A 25,517-nucleotide genomic window follows, 5' to 3' on the forward strand; every position below is an offset into this window, starting at 1 on the left:
GTTAAATGTATTTATTATGTCACAATAGTGTTATGAATATAGACATTAACCCGACCCCATTATTCGTGATTAGCAGGTGGTGTTAAGCAACAATCACTCAAAAACTCCAACTTTGTGTCGAGTTTGTATTGTGTTATCACGTCTGTCAAAATTGCCACCCGTAATTCATCGCAGCAAAACAAAGCACAACTCTATGACGTTTGACTTTTTGGTGTTGACCCCCTAAAAAGAGAAATTACATACTGTACTAGAGCTCGCTGAGGCCCTATCATATGAATTACCAAGGAACTAAAGAATGTATTACAGATGCCACATCCGTTTCAAAGAATCTTTTCCTTGATTTATGCTCAGAGACTTGATCGTATTGCTAATTTTTTGTTTTTCAAAGCACACGCCATGTGCATTTTCTCAGCTTTGACAATGCCACACAACCCCAATAAATTATCGAATATACAGGAATTCTTTGACAAGGTTTTGGAATGAGTTGACCTTCTTTGCGTGGGGTGCAAGGGTTTTTCGCAGCTGGCTGAGTATATAGCAAGGCTTATATACCCATATAGCAGCATCTCCTCACTTGTATGCAATCGGCCTACTCAAATTCCGAGTCAGTACTTGTTTCATACACTTGCAGTACTACCTGAATAGCTGGACATTGAAGGTAATGATCATGGACTGCTCTATATATTAATGTTCAATGTCTGCTTTCATATCCTTGTGTTTCTTCCTTTTTGCTGGCACATAGTCTTTTATTAAGGCATTTTCTATGTTGGATTTCAACTATATCTTGAACTGTCTAAAATCCACCATTTTATGCATCCCATTAGTGCATAATGTGTTTTTGGTTATACTTATACCTTTGTATCAACATCAGGAAAGCCAACACTATGGAGGAATTGGGAACTAGTTATACACAAATAGTCTTGGTACTTGAAAGGAAAGGAGACAACAATTCCTTGCAAAAGAACATGGATGAAAATGGGAATCAGGGTTCAGAACTTGATGGCCTTACAAAGGATGCTGTTGATGAAGACCAAGTTTAAAAGCCAGAATAGAAGAGGCTGAGAAGCTGATTGCTAAGTTGAATCAAGATAAAGTTCAGATCACTGAACAAATAGCGCATAGGATGGTATGTTAAATGGTCTGCATATCCTAATTCCTAGTTGTTGTGCTAGTGTCAACTTCAATGATCGAACATCATGAATGATATATATATATATGTATTGTATATGTATCTATATATCTGTCAGATCCTTATTGAATTCTGTCAACAGTATGATCAGCACCGTGCCATTTCTCGGTTGAACTACCTGTATGAGGATGAAGAGGGACTCGGATATTGTCTGACCAGAAAGAGGGAGAACATTAACCTATTGCAACTATTTATAGACAAACTTCGTTATACAAACAATGCTTACCAAGGGAAACCACTCAAGCCATCCTTGTCAGGAGAAGAGTTGCATAAACATGTAAGACTTACCCATTATATATAAGTATATACACATGTATGTATGTGAAGTTGGGGTTGAGTTCTACTACGTACCTTGCCCTTGCCCGGCAATGTATTATATTGTTTGTTCTTTTTTTTTTTTTTTTTTTTCTCTGAACCTTTTTGAGTTTGTAACTTTGTTGGAACTGTGTGTAAAAACTGAAACATAAATTATGTAGCATACACAAATCAATAGACACAAGTATAACTCGACATTAATATGATTCTATTGATAAGCATATAACCTTAATATATAATTAACTACTAACCTGATGAAGACATATTACTGGCAATTAAATACCTCCACTCAAGATGCTCAAGTCTTCTAGCCATTACAGCAATGAATGAACCTCTCATACAATGGGGCAGAGCTTATTGGTTCTAAGTATTAGCTGTGTGACCAGGGACCTGTGCTTATATAGAGTACTCATAGATTCCTAGTTCCTCCCATCAAGGACTCCAGAATCCAATCCTAATAGGACTCTATAAAGACTTTGCTGGATCATTGTCTTGTTTATAACATAAGGCCTTTAGGTAACTAAGTCTTCCTAGTCCAACTCAGATAAGTAATCTATTTAAGATGGACTTGCTGATTTATGTCTTATTAATAAACCTATTACTTGTATCTTAAGTATTAGTGTAATATTGACTCCGAGTAGAACAATGTATTAGTCCATTTAATTCTTACACTGTGGACATGGATTCAAAAATTGCCTCGCTCGATGGTACGATATGGAATCTACGATTCCTTTGGGGCAAATATGTTTTTTAAAGAGATCAATGCTAGCCAGCAGGAGGGTGTTGGTTCCACTAAACCAATCAAGTCATCCTTGTCAGGGGAAGAGATGTATAAACATGTAAGAGTTTTCCTTGCTCTGTGATGCATTATGTTGTTTGTTCATTTTTTTTTTCCCCAACTAGCCTTTAGAGTTTGTGACTCTGTTGGAACTGTGGACATGGATTCGGAAATTGAATTTCCGGATGATACATGGAACCAACAGTTTGGCCAAAGAAAAGAAGCTTTTAAAAGAGATCAATGCGAGCAAGCAGGAGGATGTTGGTTCATTTTCGCCATTGAAATATCAGGAAGATCTTAGTTTTTCTGAAAGTGTAAGAATAAATATTAATAAGAGTCGGTCAATTAGTTACGTACCTTGCATGTTTGATGTTTCTTATTCTCTGGATTTGGCTTTTTTTTTGGACTGTTGAAACAGAATTGGTGGTTGCATCCCCGTATGCCGTATGAGATCAATCAGACAGATACAGTTGAAGACCGCGTAAGAGAAATCAAAGAACAGGGAAATTTGGATTATTTCTACTGCGAAGGCAAAGGGATGAAGTCGTTGCTATTGCTAATGCTAAGGCTACTGCAAATGGAAAGATTCGGATTTCTTTGGGTTCAAAAAAATCCTTACGAGAGCAAGTTAAAGTAAGATATACAATTCTAACTCATCAAATGGGATACAAAAATTTGAACTTGATCCCTGGTTTCTGTTATGTTGGTAGTAACCGTAGTATTGTATGTTAATTTCCTGTGAAAATATCATGCAGATTCTTGATAAGGAAGTAGATGAATTGAGGAAAGAAAAACTGGGATTTGGGCCAAAGATTAGTGAAGCTGAGAGAGAATTGAAGGCCATTGAAAAAGATATAGAATCCTTGAGGAAAAAATTGCCAGTGATAGATCAGAGGAAAAAAGAAGCACGCGAATGCATTCTCAAACTCAGAAAAACAGCTGAGTCATCAGGTATGATTTCTGATGAGTTTTGTAGGTGTAACTTGTTGAATACAACTAATGCAATAGACCATATATCATTCAGAGACTTTGGGACCCAGTACACAATAAACACAACTCAAAAAATAACTTTTATTACAACAACTTAGTACAAAACAGTACACAACTGAAAATAATAAACACATAACACGTGGGCAATTGCAGACTTGAAGTTTGTCAAAGTTGGTTGATGTGTCAAAATCAAACTCTTTCTTTCTAGTTTTCTCTTGGTAGTAGTAAACTGGTAATCAAACTCTTGTAAGGTTTTGAAATCTTCTTATTGTTACTGACGATGACATTCTCTTTCTGTATAATTATTTCAGATTGATCAATTTGTCCCAGTGGCAGATTATGGAGTAAAAGAAGAGGACTTTGCCACTTGGTAGTTGACTAGTTGGCAAGTCCTTATCTCTCAAGACTCAGGATGAGGAACTCCACCAAATATGAAACCAGAGATCCCCTCAGAAAAAAAAAAAAAAAAAAAAAAAAAAAAAAAAAAAAAAACAGAAGACATGGCAAGAATGTCGGCGGAGATTGAATCCGTCTTGAATTACACAAAAGTAAAAAGGAAATAATGGGAAAGGAGAGTTGCCAATCGCCTTCATGTAAATCAGCAATGTATTGTTCACCAATGTTTTTTTATTGGGGGAAGGGGAATCGAATTTTGTAAACTTAGTTGCCCACCAACTGCTATAATTTTGTAACTAAAATTTACCAAATATTTCTTATGTTGGTTTGCATTCTTAATTTCTTGACATAAAAATGTTTATCTTGATCTCTTCCCATTGGAGAGGGAATCAAACTCTGATATATCCTAAGAAAAGACACCAACGTGTACCGTAAAATATAAGCAAAAATAGATGACATCTACAGATCTACTACCCACTTACCCCAAAAGAAAAAGACGATAATCTCCCTCTCACCACCGCGCAGGCTTTTTGCTGTTTTTGTCCCAACAAAAATATATTTTTTAAATGTAAACCCAAAAACAAAACCAAAACAGTAGCGTAAGACCGCAGGTCCGCAACAAACCAAGCACAGAGACTCAGAGAGTTTTTTCTGTTTTTTTTTTCCAATAATCAAAATTTTCTTTTTTTTTTTTTTTTTGGAGAGGGAGAGAAAGAGAGGGATGTGGGAGTCGATCTTTCTAACGTTGGCGGCGACGGCCGGCAACAACATCGGAAAAATTCTTCAGAAGAAAGGCACCATCATTCTTCCTCCTCTCTCTTTGAAGTTCAAGGCACTGCTCTGCTCCTCTTTTTACCTTTTTGCCCTTTCCCCCTTTCTCTTATTACATTCATTCTTATGTTGCAAAATCGTTTGATTCAAATCTCGATGATCAGACACAGACGGTGTGTTTGTGATTGTGGTTTGAATTCGGCATTAGCTGCCCACCAGCAATTTGGGTTGTTTATTCAAATTCTGGGGTTCTTGTTGAACAACGAATTACTAATTGCATGTGTGTGTTTGTTTGTAGGTGATAAGGGCATATGCTCTTAACAGAGCTTGGTTGATAGGTTTTCTCATGGATATATTTGGAGCCCTCCTCATGTTGAGAGCATTATCTCTAGCTCCTGTAAGTGCTTCAACTACAACCTTCCTCTAGTTTTTTTTTTTTTTTTTGTTATTCTACATTTTCATGAACATCCAATTTCTTTTTTTTTTGACCAATGAACATCCAATTTCTTTATTTATTCATTTATGCTTTCAACTTATAGGTTTATGTTTTACATTTATGAAAAAATGAATTTAAACTTTGCTTACTGCCTGGGAATTACCTTAAAAAATATTTATGTCGGTGCTCTGATTGTATTGGTACAAGTTTTTGTTTTTGTATTGGTTATATATATAAATATATATTGTTGTGCCATTTTATGTTTAATTTTTCGTATGGTGTACTTTCAGGTCTCTGTCATCCAACCGGTTTCGGGCTGTGGACTTGCTATTCTTTCTATCTTTTCCCATTTTTATCTGAAGGAAATCATGAATTCTGTTGACTGGATGGGGATTACCTTAGCAGGCATTGGCACTATAGGTAATGTAAGTTCTTCATGATTATCTTTGTTGACTATGAATCTTGTACCTGCTCATACATCTCCGAAATGCTTTCATGATATTCTAGACTGTAAAACAAATTAGTTTTTCTTGTTTAAAACTTTTCATGATATTCATGTTTTTAGTCGTTTGCCCCTTTCTGTTACTAGACTGTAAGGTTTGTTTGCATGATAGGGTTCAGCTGATATATGAAAGTTAAATCACCCACAACTGTTTCATTATCAGCTTTTGATTGTGTGATTTATTTTTCAAGTATTGTTTATAATTTGTGTAAATTTTGTATTTGCAGGAGTTGGTGCTGGAGGTGAGGAGCAAAAGGCTTCTGCTATATCTATATTCCATCTACCATGGTTGGCAATTGTGGTCGCCATCTTGTTTGTAGGTACCTTATCCTATGCATCGTCTGGTATTTATGCATAACTATGAGTGTTCCCGGCACTGTTCATGTTGCTCCAAAATCAGCATTACTAGATTTTTTTTTTTTTTTTTACTGAAGGCATGTGTCAATATAGTGCTATTGATATTCCAAAGACAGTTGGATATTTGTATTTATGCTATCCAATGATTCTAAGCCTGCAAGACCCTTTGAATAGGTACTCCTGAATGGATGGCTACGCATCTACAAACGTCAAAGAAGAGAACAAGAGTTGGTAATTTGATTTATGCTTTTCATCTATTTATGGTGTTTTAGTATGGTTCTCTCCACCCCTTCACTAACATCTGTTTGTGGTACAGATGGAATATGAAGTTGTTGAAGAAATTATATATGGCTTGGAATCTGGAATTTTGTTTGGGTATGATTCCCTCCTGCACTACTCATATGGGTTAATTTGCTCCTTATCAGATATAGATTCACATCTCTCACCTTTCAATTTCAGGAGGGAAACTAATACAAAATTGTGTCTGTGTGTGTGTGTACACAAAGTTGAGTTGTAATAGTTGCCCATGTCAACACTGACATGGTAACATTGTGTTGAATTTGGCTGAATGAAGGAGTTAGGGTTGTGTGATTCAGTGTAGTGTTCTTATGAGAAGAGTGCTTCTTGTCTACAGTTGCATCATATGTTATGGAAAAAGATTTAGGTTTGTTGATGTCAAATTGGACTAGTTATATGTGAGATCATACTTTCACATACCGTTAATAAATTCTTTTATCATCTGAGGCCACTGCTTTTTGATGATTTATATGCCTTTTTTCATCTGAAAAATCAACTTCATCATATAGAGAACAGAGGATGATTTATTGGTAAAATCATGTATCCATGCTGTTGTTAAGTCATGTTTAAAATAATACATGTAATTGTTACACATCTAATTGCAGGATGGCATCTGTAATATCAAAGTTGGGATTTGTGTTCTTGGAGCAGGGTTTCCCCAGGATGCTGGTTCCTATATGCATAATAATCAGCATATGTTGTAGTGGTACAGGGTTTTATTACCAGGTATGGTAAATGCTTGACTAGATTCAGAGTTTCATCTCCATATGTTTATGTAAATAGAAGATGTTAGCCACATGACAATGCATATGTTGTTTTGTAAGTTGGTTATTGTTGTTGTTGTCGTTGTCTGGTGTTTTTCAAAGTTATAATTGTTAGTGAGTTGTTCCTTTTGAACAGACTTGGGGTTTAAAGCATGGGAGGGCAATTGTAGTGTCTACATGTGCTGCTGTGGCATCAATTGTGACTGGTGTACTTGCGGGAATGCTTGCTTTGGGTGAAAGATTGCCTTCAGCGCCAATAGCTCGTGTTGCACTTATGCTTGGATGGTAAATTAAGATACCTATATTTTACGCATTTTTTCAACAAAAGAAAGCTTTATAAAACTTAGTTTTGGGTCTCAAAGGATGTTCTTAAACTAAATAGTTTTGACATGGTAAACGGCCTCACTTAGGCTTGCTTCATCGGTTATTTTTTCCATAAAGTTGTTTATTCTAGTTTTTTCTACCACAGGGTACTTATAATTGTGGGCGTGATTTTACTTGTGAGCTCAACACGACTGGTGCAACATCTTCCTCGGCCATTACGATATTTTATACAGAGTGGTGTTGATAAGAACTTCAGCCTTAGGAAATCTGGGTCAATCCGTGTTAGGGATCCGAACCCTAGCACTGTTATCCACGCAACAACTCTGCATCATTTGATGCCATCTTCTTCTAAGGAGAAGCCTTGATGTGATGACGGGAAGACCATTGTATATGCATGAAAATTTCATATTGATTGACTTGCAAGTAACGTGAAGCAACTCCTTTTGGTTTAGGAAAAGCTGGTGTATAATAGAGTATGTTTACTATGTAATCAGAGGGCATGCAATTTTTGACATCGTTCCTTCTAGGAAAAATCTTTACACCGCATTTGTGTACATTTTTATGTCTGAAACTGTTTCCTCCATTTGGTATGCTTGTATCTCATTGTTTCATAGTTTCTGTCTGTTTTATGAAAAAGGTTTAGAGGGCGTTTGGTATCTTTTTCAGGAACTATTATTATTTTTTTTCATCTATAATATTTATGGATGAAACGAGGAAGAAGATTCTTAAAAACAGTCTTAAACTAGAATACCAAACACCCCCTTACCTTTTATGGCCATATGATGGTTTCTCCTCTTGTAAATGTTGTAATTGATTCAAATAAATTCTGACGAAGCAGTGGAACTAATTTTTGCAGCTAAAGGAAAAACAAGGAAAGTGAAACGCTGTGAATTCCAATGCCAGAAAGTGCACTTTGTTTCGAAGACTTTATCCCTAACCTGTTACTTATGTTCATAAACTTGGCTTGGCTTAATTCTTGGAGACTCTAGAGGGCGCAGGTGCTAATTAACGCTGGAACCTGAAATAAAATTTGCATTTTATTTTATATAATTTCGGTTCCATTCCAGCATGGAACATTTTGACCTGAGTGTTGTGGAAATTTCACAAAGTTTTCCCTAGTCTCTTCCCCTTCTCTATAATTCCAGTGTTTCTTTTTGTGTCTACAAAAGAAAATGGGGGGACAAGGACACGAATTTGAGTGAAGGGAAAAGGTTAAGAAGAGACCCAAGTGCAATAGTTAGATACCTCTGCATTCACTTCATGCCTTCATGGGGTGACCCACCCCACTCCAAGAAACTAACAGTCTTATTCATGACATAACCACACCTGCAGAGGTCCACCATGGCTTGGACTTTAGCAACCAATAGTAAGGTCCATTATGCAAAACTCAACCCAACTGGGATGGAGCATATTAACTACTGCCATGTCACTATCCCTAGGTAGCAGGTCTATTTTCCTATTTGCAGAAGGAAAAATAAATAAATAAAACTAATCAGAGTCTCAGAGAAGATGTCCACAACATTGGATCCCCTCTGTAGGGGTTCTTCTGAGTAAAGCATGTGAGTTGTAGTTTGGCACCTCCATACAAGGCTAATCATACCCAAAAAGTGACAAAATATGAACTGGGATCTTCTATTTGACAGATCAATATGTTTCCCATGATTTTAGACAAGTTGGTTTACAGTATATTACTGCTCTGCTTTTCTCTCTAAAGGCAAGTTCAATAACCAAAACAGTACCGGTACGTTCACTCCTTTCCCTTCGGGAGGTGTCCTTGCTTCCTACTATAAACTGAAAATGCCTGAGGAAGCAAACTTCAAGCCAAAAATAGAAAAAAAAAAAAAAAAAAAAAAAAAAAAGAAGAAGAAGAAGAAAGAAAAATTACATCTTCACAAACACCAGAATACAAAATGATTCAAGAATAGGGGGGCCCCGAATGGATAACCTTCTCCCAGAAGCAGTTGATGCTTCAGTCTTCATATTGTGACTTGTACACCAAAGAAAAGTAGACACTGCCAAGAACATGTTTGTGGGACCTTTCAGAATTACACGACTTTACAGCAGTCGCAGTTATTCTCAACTCATCCATCTTGTCATTACTAGTACTTTTTTTTTTTTGGGTCGAATGTCATTAGTAGTACTTAATTCCTCTTTGTCAATGTCAAAATTCGTTTGTTAACATGCATTTATTATATAAGAGCAGGTATAGACCAAACTTAGGAACTACAACCAGCAGAGTTGCCTCAAATTTTCTTTTTGTTGCTAAGTCATTTGTAGCAAGAACATGATCATGTCTCCAGAAACTTTAATATGTCATAGTTCACTAGCGATGTTCCTGCTTGGAGTTTCACTGAAAAGGACTGACCCTGATAGCCTTAGATGTAAAGGGGACAAATGAACTGAGACTTAAAAGGGGAATGGTAAAGAACAATGGAATGAATCACTAAAATAATCTCTTTCCAACTCAATATCGGCTCTCTTAGAACTCAGTCAAGAAAAAAACAGAATAAGTTAAACTTTCCATGCGGAAACTATGCTACCATTAGCCTCTTCAAACTTCCTGAAGCCTGAAGGCAGGCGAAACTATTTTAGCGTAATAGTTATTAAATGATTGTGTTTAGGTGTTGTTCCTTCTTATAGTACTAAGAACAGGCTCATAATAAAAGTTTGCGGATGCCTAAGTTCAATAGCTTCACCAACAGTTGAACTAGTGGGTTTACAACTCATCTATCTAGTCCAATGAAGCCACTGTATTGTGGGACCTTCTCACCAAACACTAGAAGATTCTGTACTATTAAAACTGTAAACTGTTTATTGCCATTAGCAGCTTTTCCCTTGAACTAGTGGTAACTGATAAGAACCAAATATGACTATCGACCTCAAACCAAAGTATGCCATGAAAGACTATGAATGAATTCACTTGAAATCAAATTACAAGGAACAATAAAGTAAATAGGAAGGAAAGGTCTATGGTCCCATATAAATTGATTCTTCCACACAACTTAGTATTGATTAATCACATCAGGAATCATTGTAGGTGAAAGACCTACCACCAATAACAATTTCAGCTTGCGCTTTCTTGGCTTGATTATATTGCTCCATTTGCCAGCTATCATAAGAAGCAACATGTTCATGTGAAGGACTGTATTGCTGCCAAAGTATACATATTGTGAATTTATTAAGGCTGTTTTTGTTTTAGAATCCAGAAACATTTCTCCCATTAAAAGAGAAGTAAGCCCATTTACCAACAGAAGGAAAGAAAAGTTGGGTTATTACTATACCTCCATCTTCACCATGAGTTCATTGGCTGTTGGAGCAGAGATAACTATATCCCGAGCACATGGCTTGATGAATCCTTCTTGAACACCATTGTCAAATAGAGCAAGCAAGGAATTATAGTACCCATCTACATTTAGCAAACCAACCTGTATGGAGTAATATCAAGTTAGTAAGAAGCTGATCATATTTTTCAATAACAAAAAATTAGTAGGTTACCGGCTTTTTATGAATCCCAAGTTGGGCCCATGTTATTATCTCCAACAGCTCTTCCATGGTTCCATATCCTCCTAAAACCAAAAGGAATAATGTAATAAGCATAAGCAATTCACAAACTTATGAATTACAACCCAAGTTACAATATATTTCGGGTACTGTCTGTAATTTACAAAAAATTTCTGTGAGAATTTGCCATGTAATTACCAGGAAGAGCAATAAAGGCATCAGCTTCTTGAGCCATAGAAGCTTTACGCTCATGCATGTCTGTAACTGTTCTTACTTCGCCAACCGTTTCACCAGATATCTGTCAAAGTTATCCATAAAAGTGTACCAATAACCAATTGAGCTCATCTTTTAAAATAGAGAACCAAAACTGATTTTTCCATAAAAATCTGGGTAATCCAAAATAAAAACCAGCATCAAATGAATCAAGAACAGTTGAATTTGCAAACTGCCGGTCAAAGGCTAGGAGGAGATAATTATATGGATAAATAGAAATACCTCAAGAGGCATGAGAGCTTTTGGAATGATCCTGCATTAAAAGCAAGTATAGATTTCATTCAAGTCATAAAATGTGATTAAAAAACACCTTGCTTGAGTAAATAACACGATTATCAATTGAAAAAATACAAATAATCCATAATTCAAAGTATGTGTTTAATTTATACCCAAGAACATGGCAACCTCCGTCATACACAGTCTGGGATATTAAACCCATCAACCCGACACTTCCCCCACCATACACCAAATCTATCTTCCTTTTCACCTGCAACATACACCAATAAAGTAGACAAGCAATTCGCACATCATCTTTTGAAAGAAAAATTAAGCATTGAAGACAAAATTGTAGCATATCCTTGTCCAGTGCATTGAACACTGATTTCACCGACATTCAATATACATGTATAAAGTAATATGCTTCAAAAGAAGTCAACGTTACTGACCAGAATGCCCATTAACAAAGAGAACAAACCCGGTTCAAGACATTGCATAACCATTTCACAACATAAACATATAACATAAAATCAGCAAGAAGCTCGTGTTTGAAGCAATCAAAACCGAAAGTCCGATCATCCAAAATCCAAAAACCCGGTTTAAAACATCAAACACCCAGCAAACAGCACCTCAAGATGGATTCAAACTCACCCAAAATTACATATTTAAACCATATACCAACACTTAGACAGTTAGACAACAACAAACACAATCAATCAAATTAAGGAAGAGAAGTGTGAGAACACAAACAAACCAGTTCATTGCCCAACACAAGAGCAGCATCACTGAAGACTTTTCTGTGGCCAGAGTTGCTTCCACAGAACACACAAATCCTCTTGAACTTGCTCCCTGCGTTGCTTTCTCCCATTTATGATTGCTACTTTTTATACTTTTTACAATCAACCCTGAACCATTTGGTGAAAAAGAACTGAACCCAAAACAAATTAACCAAGAAAATTGGCAAATTGTAATGCAGATTATATACTACTTTAACAGTTAAATCCCAAAACTTTTTGCAAAATAAAGGAAAAAGAGAGAGAAAGAGAGAGAATACGAGATTTGTTCTGTAAATAACAACTTGGGTTGATCCTAAATTGGTATATAAAGCAATCCAAATCGAGAACTTGATGGATTTTATTATATCCGGTGAGTGAAGAAAGGGAAGCCCACATGCTCATTCCCTTTCTAATCCGACGTCTCTTTGTCCGCTCTATGTAAATATAAGAATAAAGAATAGTTAATTTAATTCAATATAAAATAATTTCTTTGTTTTTCTCTGTCAAATCAAGCAAGATAAGAGAATTTTATTCGTAGAAATTGGGAGAAGACAGATTAGTACTCAGCAAATAAGCTGGGATGGTCACACTACCACTGTTGGAGTTTGACCTATATATAAAAAAATATTTTTATTCATATTAATTTAATAATCGTAATAATTAGGACGTCTTCTTATAAGAGAATAATTTGACAATTGGCTGTTTCGTGTTGTTTTATACCAATATTTTCTAACGACATGACTTAACATGAAAAGCACAATGAATTTATGGATTGTATTTGTTTTTTTATTTATATTCGAGCTAATCTAACTCTGGATGTATCTTCATTCTGATTTGGATTCATATATCACTGACTTATTTGTATTTTTTTATATTATAAATTACTGTGAAAGAAATAGTTTGTGTGTTGCAAATTGGGTGAGGCTATTTTGCACTTCTCCCATGCTCTGTAGCAAAAGAATAAAAATCACCCAAAGTGCTACTTACTTGATAACAAGTACTTTATTGGTCAATTTCAAGAGGTGTAGTTTGAAGCACAGTTTTGCTAGACCAATTTGGTAGCATATGTGATGGTTAATTCTAGACATTTTTTGGATCCCTTGTGTATTTGTCTGGCGAAATTTCTCTTGTTATTCGTTTTTGTCTGCTAAACTAATTGTGTTGCAAATGTGATGGTTGATTTTGCTTATGTGTTGGTGGTAATTTTTTCATGGTTGTTCACTTTGTTTTTGAATTTGATGCTCGCAAGTTATGTGGTAACCTAAGATTTAGATTATAATTTAAGTTTTTTGGCTGAAAAAAAAAACACATGCATCTAACCGAATGCTAGAATGACAAACATGGATAAGTTATTTTTTGTTGGCACTTTTCTGTTAGCACTTTTCTTTGTTAATAATATTATGAGTAGTGGTATAGACATCATGGTGACGACTATGTAATACGTGAGTGGGTTCGCATCCTTCAAAACCCACATACTACATAGTCGTCATATAAGGTGATGCCATCACCTTATATTGTAATTTATTGATCCTGCATTCCTACTGCTGTGTGTGAAAATGAAATGCAACAACTAACAAGACTCCTTTTATATCTTTAGAATTACAAGTGTAACAACCTTAACTACCGAACCTAAACCAGGACTTGTGCGGTTGTGCCAGCTGTTCCTTCCCTCTCAAATTGCTAAACTCAAGCATTCTGTTTCGGATGCTACGAAATACTTGATTTCTCGAAACTCAGAAAAGAAGTTTCGGTTAGCAACATCAAACCCAACATTGTGGGAAAAACAAAACCCCTTTCGGATCCGAACCTCATAATCCAAAACCGAAGGGGTAAAGATTGAAGAAGGAAACCGAAAAAACCACCACCACGATGAAAAGGTAATTAAAAAAATTATTATTTAGTTAGGAATTTGGATTGAATTGAAATTGCTTTCCCCAATTTTGATTTTGATGTGTACGTGAGTACTCATGGGAAGAAGAATTCCCGCGGATGAAGCGACGTCGTTTATGATTCTTCATCTCTTCGCTGCTGGGATGGTCGCCACCGTCGCCATAATCGCAGCTCTCTGTGGCTTCCGACGAAAACCGCCACCATCATCCGACGATGACACTCCGGATGCAATGAAAACGACAACAGCAGAGGATCAATCCGATGTCGAAAAGACAACAACAACAGGTGAAGAAGACACAGAGGCAACAGAAAATGAGGAAACGGCGGAGAACAAAGAGCTGCCGCTGCCTCCGGGGAAGAATCAGTCGGGACAGACATACTCTTGCAATGTGAAGGAAGCAACCCAGATGAGGAAATCGGCGTCGGAGCGGAGACTGTTGTCGAATTTGAGCATCAAACTCCCGAGGACTTTGTCGGTGGCGAGGAACCGGGAGAAGATTAAAGAGGAGTATAATAAAAGGAAGAATGGGAAGATGAAGATGAAGCAGGAGGAGTCAATATGGATGAAGACGATCATATTGGGCGAGAAATGCGTGCCGGATGAGGATCAAGAGCCTGTCATTTATGAAGCCAAGGGGAAGAAGATCCCAGCTTACCACCCCAAAAGTAGGCAATCCTCCTTCATTGATCCAACTGCAATACCAGACCATAGGAGGAAACTAGTAGACATAGACAACACCAATCAACAAGAAAACAACACCAATCAACAAGCACAAGAAAAGGATCAAGAATGATATATATATATATGTGTGTCTTTCAGGTCATTATATATATGTGTGTGTCAGCTTGGAGTACATTAGTTCTTTGGTTTCTTAATTTCTTTCTTCTTTTTTTTTCTTTTTTTTTTCTTTTTTTTTTTTTTCTTTTTTGTTGTGTGATGATAATTAACAGAATCAAAAGCTTGCTTTGTTCTTAATTTGATTATTATTAACAGGACTGACTGTTTTTTCAAATCTTCTGCATATATTGGTTTAAGTGAATTGGATCACCTATCAAGGTTAATGACAGGTGCCACAACTGGTTCAAGATCGATGACTAGACTATAGTAGATGACCACGACATAAAAAGGACTCATTGACAATGGTTTAGTACTAAACCCTAGTGAATTGAATCTCGAACAAGGACGAGTGAAGGCATAAATGTAACTTGGTTTGGAGGTGTGAAAAGGCATGGTGTCCTAAATGTTCAACATAATAATGAAAGACCTCAACACATGCAAAACAGCTCCATAATAATGTAGTCAAAAAACAGTATCATGGTAATGTAAACCCTTATCATTATGCAGCAGCTTCTCCTTGCCATAAGGAAATTAGAGAGTTCGAGCAGTATTTCATATTATGTTCACTATCTATTCTAATAGAAGCTAGTGAAGCTCATTGAGATGGTACAAATAGTCTATTCTTTAAGCAAATATACCATCTTAATTTATCTAAATGTCTCACCTAAACAAAGAAATATAAAATGTGTTCTCAAGTTAATTCTTAGGTTAGTCTAATTAGTGAGAGAGGGTTAACAAATTGATTAGAATTACAATAATGCGAGAATTCGATCCATCCAATGTTAAAAAAAAAAAAAAAAAGACATTGTAATTTAGTATCTCAATTTTGACACATTTAATTTACTATTTAATATTCCATATTAAAATTCTAGTATTTGCATATTTCAACTTCAATATTTTGGTAAATACATACCTTTGTTAGGTTCTCCGTTATAAAGACCCTTAAATGCTAACAAAACGCGTTATTGTTATGAACTCGATTTATAATTTTGGTGGTTAAAAGTGTTTAATGCTATCCAATATTATGAGTTCAAATTCCCTTTTGAGAGAAAAAAAAAAACAAAAAAAAAACAGAAAGTCTAGAACTCCACGTGGTCAAAATAGTGGCGAGGGTCCACTGGAGTAAATGCACCAGAGTTATACACCGTCACGCTCCCAATTTTTTTTTTTTTCCCTCAAAATACCATATTTGCAAGCGCGTTCGACAGGAAGAAAAAGAGGCCAAGTAGTAGTCGAAGAGGATTTGGAGAGAGATTCCGAGGAAACCTCCTTGACCTTGCCGAAGGAGAACGGGTACTATTTTCAATATTTGTACCCTCAACTTTGACATGCCTGTTCTCCTCTGACCTAATCCATCTTCTGGTAGGTTTCCTTTTGCGTATTCGATTCCTCTCTGTCCATTTTGATTTTCCCAAAAAGTCTTCAATAATTTTGGTTACTGTTATATAACTGGGTTGTGGGCAACTGGGCATTGAGGATTTGGAGTATTTGGATTTAGATATATCTGGGTGTTGTTTGGATTTAAGGGGTTTCGAGTGTTTGGGCTCTGGGGTTGATTATCTGGATCAAAATATATAAGGGCATCGAGCAATCTTAATTGGGTATATACAATTATTGATTTTTTTGAGTGCTGATTAAGATTTTCGATAATATTCATCCAAATTTTGAATGGGTATTGATGGGTTTGTGATTGAGCCAAGGGAGCATTGTTATAATTGAAGGAGGTTTTGAGCATTTGGTCTGCTTGCTTTGGTCAGCTGTATATCTTTGAATGTATCTTGTTATCACTGAAGAGGAGGATCGGCTTGTGAGCGTACCCGAATCGTTTCTGGGTGTTCTCAGGCCATTTGACCTGCCCTTTGAACAAAAGGCCTTTTCTTTTTGCTTTCCGAGAGATAGATGGGATAAGGAGTTCTTCAAGTTGCAAGGAGGGTAATAAAAACATATTGAGATTACAAGGGTGTTGGCTGTATTAGTGCTATTATTTGGAGTAATTTGATATGGGTTCTGCGCAAAGGTCTAGCTTGTCAACAAATGTGGCAGATTTAGTTGATGCTTCTTCGACGCGCCCAGAGGTCTCGTACATTGATAGTATGCCTGTTTATGTTAAGGAGTTAATTGCCGGTGGCGCAGCTGGGGCATTCGCTAAGACTGCTGTTGCACCACTGGAACGAACCAAAATACTCTTGCAGGTGAGGCATCTAACAAGCTCATTGTTTATTAAGGCAAATTGATTTTAGATGGTAATTGATTTTTTAAGGACTTTATCATTTTGAATGATTTTACATTTCTACTTATTTATATTGCTTTCTCAATTTTGTCATGCTAGGTATCTCTTTGTTATGTGTTTATTTTCTGTGTATGTTCTCTCAATATGCCTGTTTGTTCTGTATTTGCATGCATGAATGGAAACTTGTAGACAAGAACTGAGTTCCGTTCTCTCGGAGTATTTCAATCTTTGAAGAAGTTACTAAAGCATGAAGGTGTTCGAGGATTCTACAAGTAAGTTGGACATGAAGAATCATTTAAAATAAATAAATTATACCTGTCCTCCATAAAGATTGTTTTTTAACTTCTTGTCTATCTTTCAGAGGAAATGGAGCCAGTGTTGTTCGAATTGTTCCATATGCAGCCTTACATTACATGACATATGAGCAGTACAGGTGTTGGATCTTGAATAATTATTCTGCTTTAGGATCAGGGCCTCATATTGATCTTTTAGCTGGTGCAGCATCTGGAGGGACAGCAGTTTTATGCACTTACCCCTTGGACCTAGCTCGCACCAAACTTGCATATCAGGTCAGTATCTTGAATATATTTTATTCGAACTTCTCTTTTTCTGCAAAGTGAAAAGTGGGATACAGTGTGAGTACGTGCATTTAGAAGGCAAAAGGATATATTATGCTTAATTAGGCACTGAAGTTCATATTGATATGGACAGTTACATTGTCATTAATTTTTCTTCAGGCACCAAACTCGGAAGTGCTTATCTGAAAGCCCATTCTATCCTTGTACTTCAGTATTAAGAGACAGGCTTTTAGTGGTGTCCAGATTTAGAGGAATTTGATACAGGGGTGATATGGGGTTTAATTTTTTTTTTTTTTTGGGTATAGTTCATTGATTCACTATTTAATCTCTTTTTATTTAATTTAAACAATCATGGTTTTACAGGTTGTTAACACCAGAGGGAACTTTAATTATGGTATGAAAGGCGATCATGCTCAAAATGCTTATAAGGGCATAAGTGATGTGCTTTCAAGTGTCTACAAGGTGGGGGGCTTGCGTGCCCTTTATCGAGGTGTAGGTATGTATTATGTATGTGCTTGCCTAATTATGAAATGGAAAAAAAACCTTTTGTTACCACATTCATTGTATTCATAAATGGCTGCCGCATTCAATGTATCTGAACTTCCTCTTCCTCGTGTTCATAAGCAAACCTTTTATTTCCATGTTCATTGTGTTCATAAGCACACGTTGGCAACATCTTTTTTTTTTTTTTTTTTTATTGAGGCTCATATTTCAAAAATCCTTGTATCTTATAGCTGTCTAGCTGATTGCTTAGTCTAAACTTCCTTTGTTTGATCAGGCCCAACACTCACTGGAATACTTCCTTATGCTGGTTTAAAGTTCTACATATATGAGAAACTTAAGAGGCAAGTTCCTGAAGAGTATGAAAAGTCCATTGTGATGAAGCTTTCCTGTGGAGCTTTGGCTGGGTTATTTGGGCAAACTTTCACATACCCATTGGATGTTGTTAGGAGGCAAATGCAGGTACTGATTTGTCAATATTTCTTGTATTTTTTTGGCAAGGTTAGATCTGTTTTCTCTTTGCTTTTTTTTCAAATCTTAGATGTTCTTGCTTGGCATTAAATTTTGATGCAAGAAGAAGCCATGAGGCCATAAAGTTATATGCAAGTACTTTGATTGAACTTGAAACTTAGTAATATGCAAGTACTGTGATTGAACTGTAATTTGGATTTTCACATTAGTTATGGGATGCAACAGGTTGAGAATCTGCAGCCTTCAGTTCAAGGTGGTGTTAGGTACAAAAACTCATTGGAAGGGCTTAAATTTATTATCCGTAATCAAGGATGGCAAAAGTTGTTTTCAGGCCTAAGCATCAACTATATCAAGGTGATTACCTTATTCTCTATGGGCCAAATGATTATACTTTTGACTGGATTTCAGATTTGTGTGCGTGTTATTTGCTTAGATAGATTTGTTTTTTTCGGCTTTCTGTTGATACTTAAATTGGGCTTCCTTTCTATATCTTTTTTTTCTTCTTTTTCCTTTTTCAAGAAAAAGATTCTAGTTGTCTTGTCATTGAAACCAGTTAGGCCACTTCATATGTGATAATGCTGATTTGGAGTTTTTGGGCCTGTTCCTCTTGCTAACAACAAAAGAGTTGTACTGTGTTTTCAGATTGTTCCTTCTGTTGCAATTGGTTTCACCGCATATGACACAATGAAGAGTTGGCTCCACATTTCGCCCCCACAGAAGAAGCTCCAATCGATAGCTGCAGCTAAATGATGTGTAGACATACATAACTCCACCAGATAGATAATAACATCGTCTGATAGGCTAATACGAATATTGTATCTCTCTCAATTATAAGATGATTGGCACACACCATTGTTATAAAAAATTAAAGTTCTATTTAGTCTTCCCTTTGAATCATTTACTTTTGATTTTCTAGTTGATTGGTGAAGGCTACATGAATTTTCGTCATCATCCGATCATCATAATATTGGTTCTATGTTTGGTTTGCAGTACAACAATACAATGCATCACAAAAGTATCTCTTTTCTCCTGTTATTTTATCTTATTTGTCTTCAACTAGCAATGTGTATGCAATATGCATGTTTTCCAATCTCTGAATTTTCCATTCAAAGATGTCTTTCCACATGGAGCCATGGAGAAAAGACTTGTCTCGTTCTGCTTTCAGAATGGATGAAAGACCCCCATGTCATGTAATTAGGATAAGACCAATAGGGACATTTTGTTTTTGTCCCATTCTAAACTACGATCAATGACCATGTGTACCTTGTTACAAACGTTCTTATTTTTTTATTGAACAATAATTAATGCATTACTTTTTACCGAAAAAAGTTAAGAATAACCCTTTTCTTTTCTTATTAGACTAAATGAACTTTAGTAACACAACTTCAAGCACAATCAATTCTTATAGCTTCTCTACATCTATCAACCACAATTAAAGTATGTGAATGCTCCAAGTTAGATCAAACAATCTACCCAATTTAGCAAGCAAAACCACAACAGAATTAAGAATAACTTTGCGATGCGCAGTTTAGAAATATTTTTCTAATCGTGGTGGCGTGCCAATCACTTAGCATAATGAATGCAAGGCCAAGGGGTAAGGCATTTATTATCACTAAGCTTTCGGGACTGATTGTTCTAGGGTCCAATTTAAAGTGATTATCAAGACTTCAAGGGTCTCTGACTCTTCTCATGGTCCATGGACAACGAGAGCAATGTCCTCCAACCATTGAGAGTATTGACAGGACTCCATGAAATGAAATGCGTACTATAAGCATATCCATACAGATGTATATAGAAGAAATTGGAGTTATGGCACCAACTACTTTTTTAAGGCACGTGGTTGACTACCAAGAAATGCCAAATTCATATCTAGGCATCCAGCGGAGGGTGAGCTGACCCAAGTTTTTTTTTTTTTTTTTTCTTTTATGTAAACAAGTCTGATGACAGAGACAACTACCGTGTAGAAGTTATAGCATCTAATCCAACAGGCTCCTCAAGTTTAACATAATTTGAGCTAATCCAACACAGTCCGCACATTTTGCATAGGAAAAAATTTATTTATCTTCATATTGTGATGTGGTATTTTTTAAAGAGAGAAATATAGACAACAGATGAGAAAAACAAAGAAAGCCAATGAAAAAATGGAAGATGTCATATAATATCATATAAGGAAAGCTAAATTCTTCTTTTTAACATAATTTAATCTAAATATTTGAACAATTAATATTAAATGACATAGCACGGACAGTTAAACAATCATGTCAACCTAACCGACTAAACACGTAAGCTTAACTTGACCTCCTGGTGGATCGACCTAATCAAAGCAATGCCTCTTGTGCAAGTGGGCTTGTAAATTTATGTACACTATACGGTCTATACCTACCCATAAGCATAAAGCAATCAATTAATTAAACTATCATGGAATAGTGACGACTCCATTATTGGTATGTTGACCATGCAGAACCTAAATTTACAACATAAAATTGCCCCACCCAAACAAACAAATAACACAGAAAGACTTCAACGCAGCCTCAAATTTATGTAATAAATTTTAATAGTTGTTAAGAGTAATAATGCAAGTGTTACTCTAATGCAAATGGTTATACCTACTCTCAAGGTGTGATGACTCTAAAGGCTCATTTGGTTCATTTGGAAATCAATTACATTCTTACATTTGGTAAGTCCAAGGAATGAAAATTAATTTCTAACTCAAAAAAATCTGATGTCCTTACTGAGAAAAAATGAAACCATGTTCCAGCTTGAATTTTGTTTTATCCCTCTTGAGAAAGCATTTATTACTTTTTTATTAACAAAACTAACGCTGATATTATTTTAAAATGTCATATCTATTATCATTCTTTAAATAAATAATAAATAAGAGTATAATTGAAAAACTGACACTTTTCATTTTCAATTTACACAACCCAAACATAATTTTTAGTTTACTTTTTCAGGATTACCAAACACATAAAAAGAAATTTCACATTCCCTTCCTCTCGAAAAATGCAAATGAATTGACTTTTCAAGATATCAATTTCGTTAACTAAACGGGCCCTAACTGTTAATGTTACGGGCCTTACGGCTGAGGTTCCCTCAACAAAAATAAAATTAAAATATGTTGTTTATTCTAATAATTGATTTTAAAAAGACTACAAAAGTCAATGACTTATCAAACTTCAAGAGTTAATTTTGTTTTATTGTTTTGATAATAAGTCCAAGAGTTAATTATACAACTTGAATGCCTAATTAGCGTAAACAATTGTAACTTGTAACTCGTAACCAACCATGCAAGTTGCAACCCCACCTTTATTATTAATTTATTTAATTTCCCATTAAAAGCATGCTCAGTAAATACAGGTGCTTCTGCAATCTTTCTCTTTAACTTCCTTGAACTTCCTCATGGCCAAAAAAAATAAACTTCCTTGAACTTCCTCGTTACAGTTTTTCTCTGTCAGCTAGCTACTGTCTACTTTCTCACACGCCAACTTCGATTTTTCAAACTCTACCATATACCCAGTGCTGCTATTGTTTGTGTGTGTGTTTGTGTCAGTGTGTGTATATAAGGAGAGGAACTACCCATCGGATTGTATGTGTGATTGGGCACACTCTCTTCACTCTTCAAACTCTCAAGACTATCAATTGGTTGAGACTTGAGACTTGAGAGAGATAAAGGAAGGGCAAGAAGAAGAGGGCTGCTGAAGGTCCTTTTGTGTTGGATTTGCATGTAAGAAAGAGCTTAATCTTGACCCTCATCATTTATACAACTTATTACATGGATTAAACTAGTAATTGACATTTAATTACCTCTCATTTCATTCTCTAATGGTTCATGCTGCTTTGTGGTCCATTTTGCTTGATGGGTTTTGTAGTTGTTACTTGTTAGTTTGGATATGTTGTGATTAATTGAGTTTTGTGTGGTGCTTAATTTCCAGGTGGGTTGCTGAGCACTGAGAAGGTTCAATCATACTTGAGTCACAGTATTAATGGGTTTCTCTCTTTCTTTACTCTTATCTGCGTGGAATGAGATACTAAGGCACAAGTTTCTTGGTTTAACGGGCACCATAGAAACAGTTATCGTGAGGTCCATGAGCTTTGAAGAAAGAGATGGAGAAGTAGACTTGGGAACATGTAGACAAGACTCAGAAACTCAAAACAAGCCTAATGGGTCAGATAAAATGAGCATAGAAAGGTCAATAAGCTTCAAAAATGGGGAATTCACAGAACCAAAACTTGAAGCATCTGATGAGAACTCAATTCTTGAGAAACAGAATTCAGATTCAACCTCTTCAATGGGTAGAATTCGTGAAACAATGCAGATAAAGAAACCCACAATTTTGCTTCCTGAACCATTGATGTTGTTCTCTCCAAGGCCGGTTAGTGAACTTGATGCTGCAGCAACTAAGCTTCAGAAAGTGTATAAGAGTTATAGGACTAGGCGTAACCTTGCAGATTGTGCTGTTGTGGTTGAGGAACTATGGTTTGTACCTTAGAACTATGTCAGATTTTTGTTACCCTTTTGTTCTTTTGGTGTTTTCAATTAATCATCTGTTTCTTATATTTGTTCAATTGTTGTAGGTGGAAGGCCTTGGACTTTGCAGCTCTGAAAAGAAGTTCAGTATCATTCTTCAACATTGAGAAACATGAAACTGCTGTGTCAAGGTGGGCAAGGGCTAGGACAAGGGCTGCCAAGGTACTTTAATTTGGTGATGTGAATGAGATTGCTGAGATGTGTGTTTTTGGAGAATTTCCAAACTAACAGAAAAGTTTTGGGTTTTGTGTTTGTAGGTAGGGAAGGGTTTGTCCAAGGATGAGAAGGCTCAGAAACTAGCCCTGCAGCACTGGCTTGAAGCTGTGAGTCTTGTAATTCAATTCTTTTTAGCTCTTCTTTTCTTTGTGCTTTTGTAGTTTTCATCCAAGAAAGATTGATGAAAGTAGAGTTTATTAGAAACACAAAACTGCAGAATCCAAAGCTGTAATACTAAACAAACAAACAAATAATTCTATAAGCAATCTATTTATTTCAAGTGGAAAGGCATTGTTGTCATATAGAATTATTGGAGAATTCACACTATAGTCTTGAAAGTTGGACCATTTGGACTTGGCTTGAGACCCTCTACTTGGGCTGGACTTTAAAAACTGGGGGCCCGACAACCGCCTCACTAAGCTTCTGGGCCAGCCTGGTCCTTAGACATTGATGAATTAGATGGATTTCCATATTGCAAACCCCATAGTGTAGTTATAGAAACTGAAAATCATTGAACTTACCATAAGCTTCATTGCTCCATCTGTTTGATAGATTGATCCACGCCATCGGTATGGGCACAATTTGCAATTCTACTACGATATCTGGACTGATAGCAAGAGCACCCAACCTTTCTTCTACTGGTAAGTCTGCCTGAGCAAAACCCTCTTCCATGATACAGTTCAATGTCATAAGGTTAGCTTATTAGGCATAATGTAACGTTTTTTACTCACCTGGAACTGAAGGTTGGATGTTGGTGATGGTAAAGACTCAAATGTCAAGAAGTGTCCAAGGGCTATTCTACAACGCCAGTGCATCAAATATCTTGGACCAGTAAGGACTTGATTACTACCCTCATCATGTGCAATTTACCTACACATACTGATCAACTACAATGCATTTACTTATTGTTTCTTCATTTTCTTTTGCAGAAAGAGCGAGAGGCATATGAAGTGATTGTGGAGGATGGGAAGCTTGTGCACAGAGAAACTGGGATGCTTGTTGACACAGTTGAAGGGTGTAAGTGGATTTTTGTGCTGAGCACATCAAGGGCTTTCTATGTGGGGCAGAAAAAGAAAGGTTCTTTTCAGCACTCAAGTTTTCTTTCTGGAGGGGCTACAACTGCAGCTGGAAGATTAGTTGCCCACAATGGGGTTCTTGAGGTACATTATGCCGGCTGGACTGTGAATTAAGACCGCACATCCAGACTTAACTTTACCAGCTGATTAATAGTTTAGATTCACAGCCTGTTAGCATAACATATAACAGATGTTTGCCAATGAGCTAATTAATCTTCTTATCGTTTACTTCTTTAGGCTATATGGCCATACAGTGGTCACTATCTCCCAACTGAAGACAATTTCAAGGAATTCATTAGCTTCCTGGAGGAGCACCAAGTAGACCTAACCAATGTGAAGGTAATCAATTGCATTCAGCTGTGGCCTGCATATTGCAGTGATCACTATGCACACAAAGTACAACAAGGGATGATTTTTGAAAACAACTACTTTGGTAGAATTAGCTAATTCTGAGTCTCATTCTGTTTCTTATCTTCTTCAGATGTGTGCAATAGATGATGACAAAACCTCATTCAAAGTTCCTGAAGAAGAATGCTCTAACTCAGAGGTGAATGGGTCATCCACAAGAACAACAGTAAGCTTGGATATTAATGCTGCCAGTGTTTATGGGCCTATAAGCAATGAAAGCTGTATGGGGTCCAATGCAACCAATGCAGAAGAAGCACCACCAGTATTTGACTTGTCCAAGCGTTTGTCTTGCAAATGGACAAGTGGGGTTGGTCCACGCATTGGGTGTGTAAGGGACTATCCAGCAGAGCTACAATTCCAAGCTCTTGAACAAGTCAACCTATCACCCAGGGTCACACCAGGCCGCCTTGGAGGCTATGCTCCAATCCCGTCTCCAAGACCAAGCCCAAATATCAGGGTCTCACCTAGGCTTGCATATATGGGCCTCCCTAGCCCAAGGGTATCCCTTCCCAATGCCAATCAGACTTAGACATCTGGCATTTAGCAAATGGTTAACGTGCTCCTTTACAAGTTAGGTTCATGGAGCCTAAAAGGCTCGAGAGTGTAAGTTGGGAACTTCTTGTTCCCTTTAAGGATAGGAAGGAACCCAAATTTGTTATTCTTTTTTTTTTTTCTTTTCCATTTTGAATCCCAATTCCACTCTGTTTTTACTTTCTAAGTAGTAAATATGCTCTCTTCCTTTGTGTTATGAATGATGCGAAAATGGCTTCCTTATTTCTCTGTCTCTCTCAGTTGTATGCAATACACATACCATTGAAAGTGATTGCCTCAATTATTTGTATAGGAATTTTTCTCTAATGCCGAATGTATGTGAGCATTTGAACACTCTTTCACAT

General features: G+C 36.4%; 4 protein-coding genes and 1 pseudogene across 5 annotated transcripts; 4 read left to right on the forward strand and 1 right to left on the reverse strand.

The window, feature by feature from the left end:
- The first annotated feature begins 884 nt into the window (after nt 1–884).
- On the forward strand, nt 885–3,711 carry LOC147278535 (proton pump-interactor BIP103-like; annotated as a pseudogene).
- Nucleotides 3,712–4,150: 439 nt separating this feature from the next.
- Nucleotides 4,151–7,717, forward strand: LOC147278536 (magnesium transporter, putative (DUF803)). The gene is made up of 9 exons (XM_086251183.1): nt 4,151–4,500; nt 4,738–4,836; nt 5,166–5,295; nt 5,605–5,693; nt 5,909–5,965; nt 6,051–6,109; nt 6,637–6,757; nt 6,932–7,080; nt 7,265–7,717. Exons 1-9 carry the CDS (start codon nt 4,390–4,392, stop codon nt 7,482–7,484), a joined length of 1,035 nt encoding a protein of 344 aa, XP_086107309.1. The 5' UTR covers nt 4,151–4,389; the 3' UTR covers nt 7,485–7,717.
- A 2,294-nt stretch (nt 7,718–10,011) lies between these two features.
- LOG8 (Putative lysine decarboxylase family protein) lies at nt 10,012–12,432 on the reverse strand. Of its 2 annotated transcripts, none has more exons than XM_086249563.1 (7): nt 11,864–12,432; nt 11,283–11,380; nt 11,116–11,146; nt 10,819–10,918; nt 10,615–10,685; nt 10,401–10,544; nt 10,012–10,228 (listed from the first exon to the last, which is right to left on the reverse strand). In XM_086249563.1, the coding sequence occupies exons 1-7, from the start codon at nt 11,975–11,977 to the stop codon at nt 10,208–10,210; spliced, it is 579 nt and encodes a 192-aa protein (XP_086105689.1). In that variant the 5' UTR covers nt 11,978–12,432; the 3' UTR covers nt 10,012–10,207. The 2 variants fall into 2 exon arrangements, with proteins under 2 accessions (XP_086105689.1, XP_086105687.1); XM_086249561.1 differs by having other exon boundaries at nt 10,012–10,269; nt 11,864–12,419.
- A 3,387-nt stretch (nt 12,433–15,819) lies between these two features.
- Nucleotides 15,820–19,428, forward strand: LOC147278538 (Mitochondrial substrate carrier family protein). Its single transcript, XM_086249560.1, has 7 exons — nt 15,820–16,805; nt 17,033–17,115; nt 17,205–17,412; nt 17,785–17,917; nt 18,200–18,384; nt 18,619–18,747; nt 19,036–19,428. The coding sequence occupies exons 1-7, from the start codon at nt 16,614–16,616 to the stop codon at nt 19,141–19,143; spliced, it is 1,038 nt and encodes a 345-aa protein (XP_086105686.1). The 5' UTR covers nt 15,820–16,613; the 3' UTR covers nt 19,144–19,428.
- A 2,362-nt stretch (nt 19,429–21,790) lies between these two features.
- On the forward strand, nt 21,791–25,506 carry LOC147278539 (calmodulin-binding family protein). The gene is made up of 9 exons (XM_086249554.1): nt 21,791–22,117; nt 22,326–22,870; nt 22,969–23,083; nt 23,179–23,244; nt 23,690–23,778; nt 23,881–23,968; nt 24,067–24,297; nt 24,451–24,552; nt 24,695–25,506. Exons 2-9 carry the CDS (start codon nt 22,377–22,379, stop codon nt 25,148–25,150), a joined length of 1,641 nt encoding a protein of 546 aa, XP_086105680.1. The 5' UTR covers nt 21,791–22,117; nt 22,326–22,376; the 3' UTR covers nt 25,151–25,506.
- The last annotated feature ends 11 nt before the right edge of the window (nt 25,507–25,517 follow it).

The sequence above is a fragment of the Dryas octopetala genome, chromosome 7 (assembly GCF_963921425.1).
Source record: "Dryas octopetala chromosome 7, drDryOcto1.1, whole genome shotgun sequence".
In the NCBI taxonomy this organism is placed as follows: Eukaryota; Viridiplantae; Streptophyta; class Magnoliopsida; order Rosales; family Rosaceae; genus Dryas; species Dryas octopetala.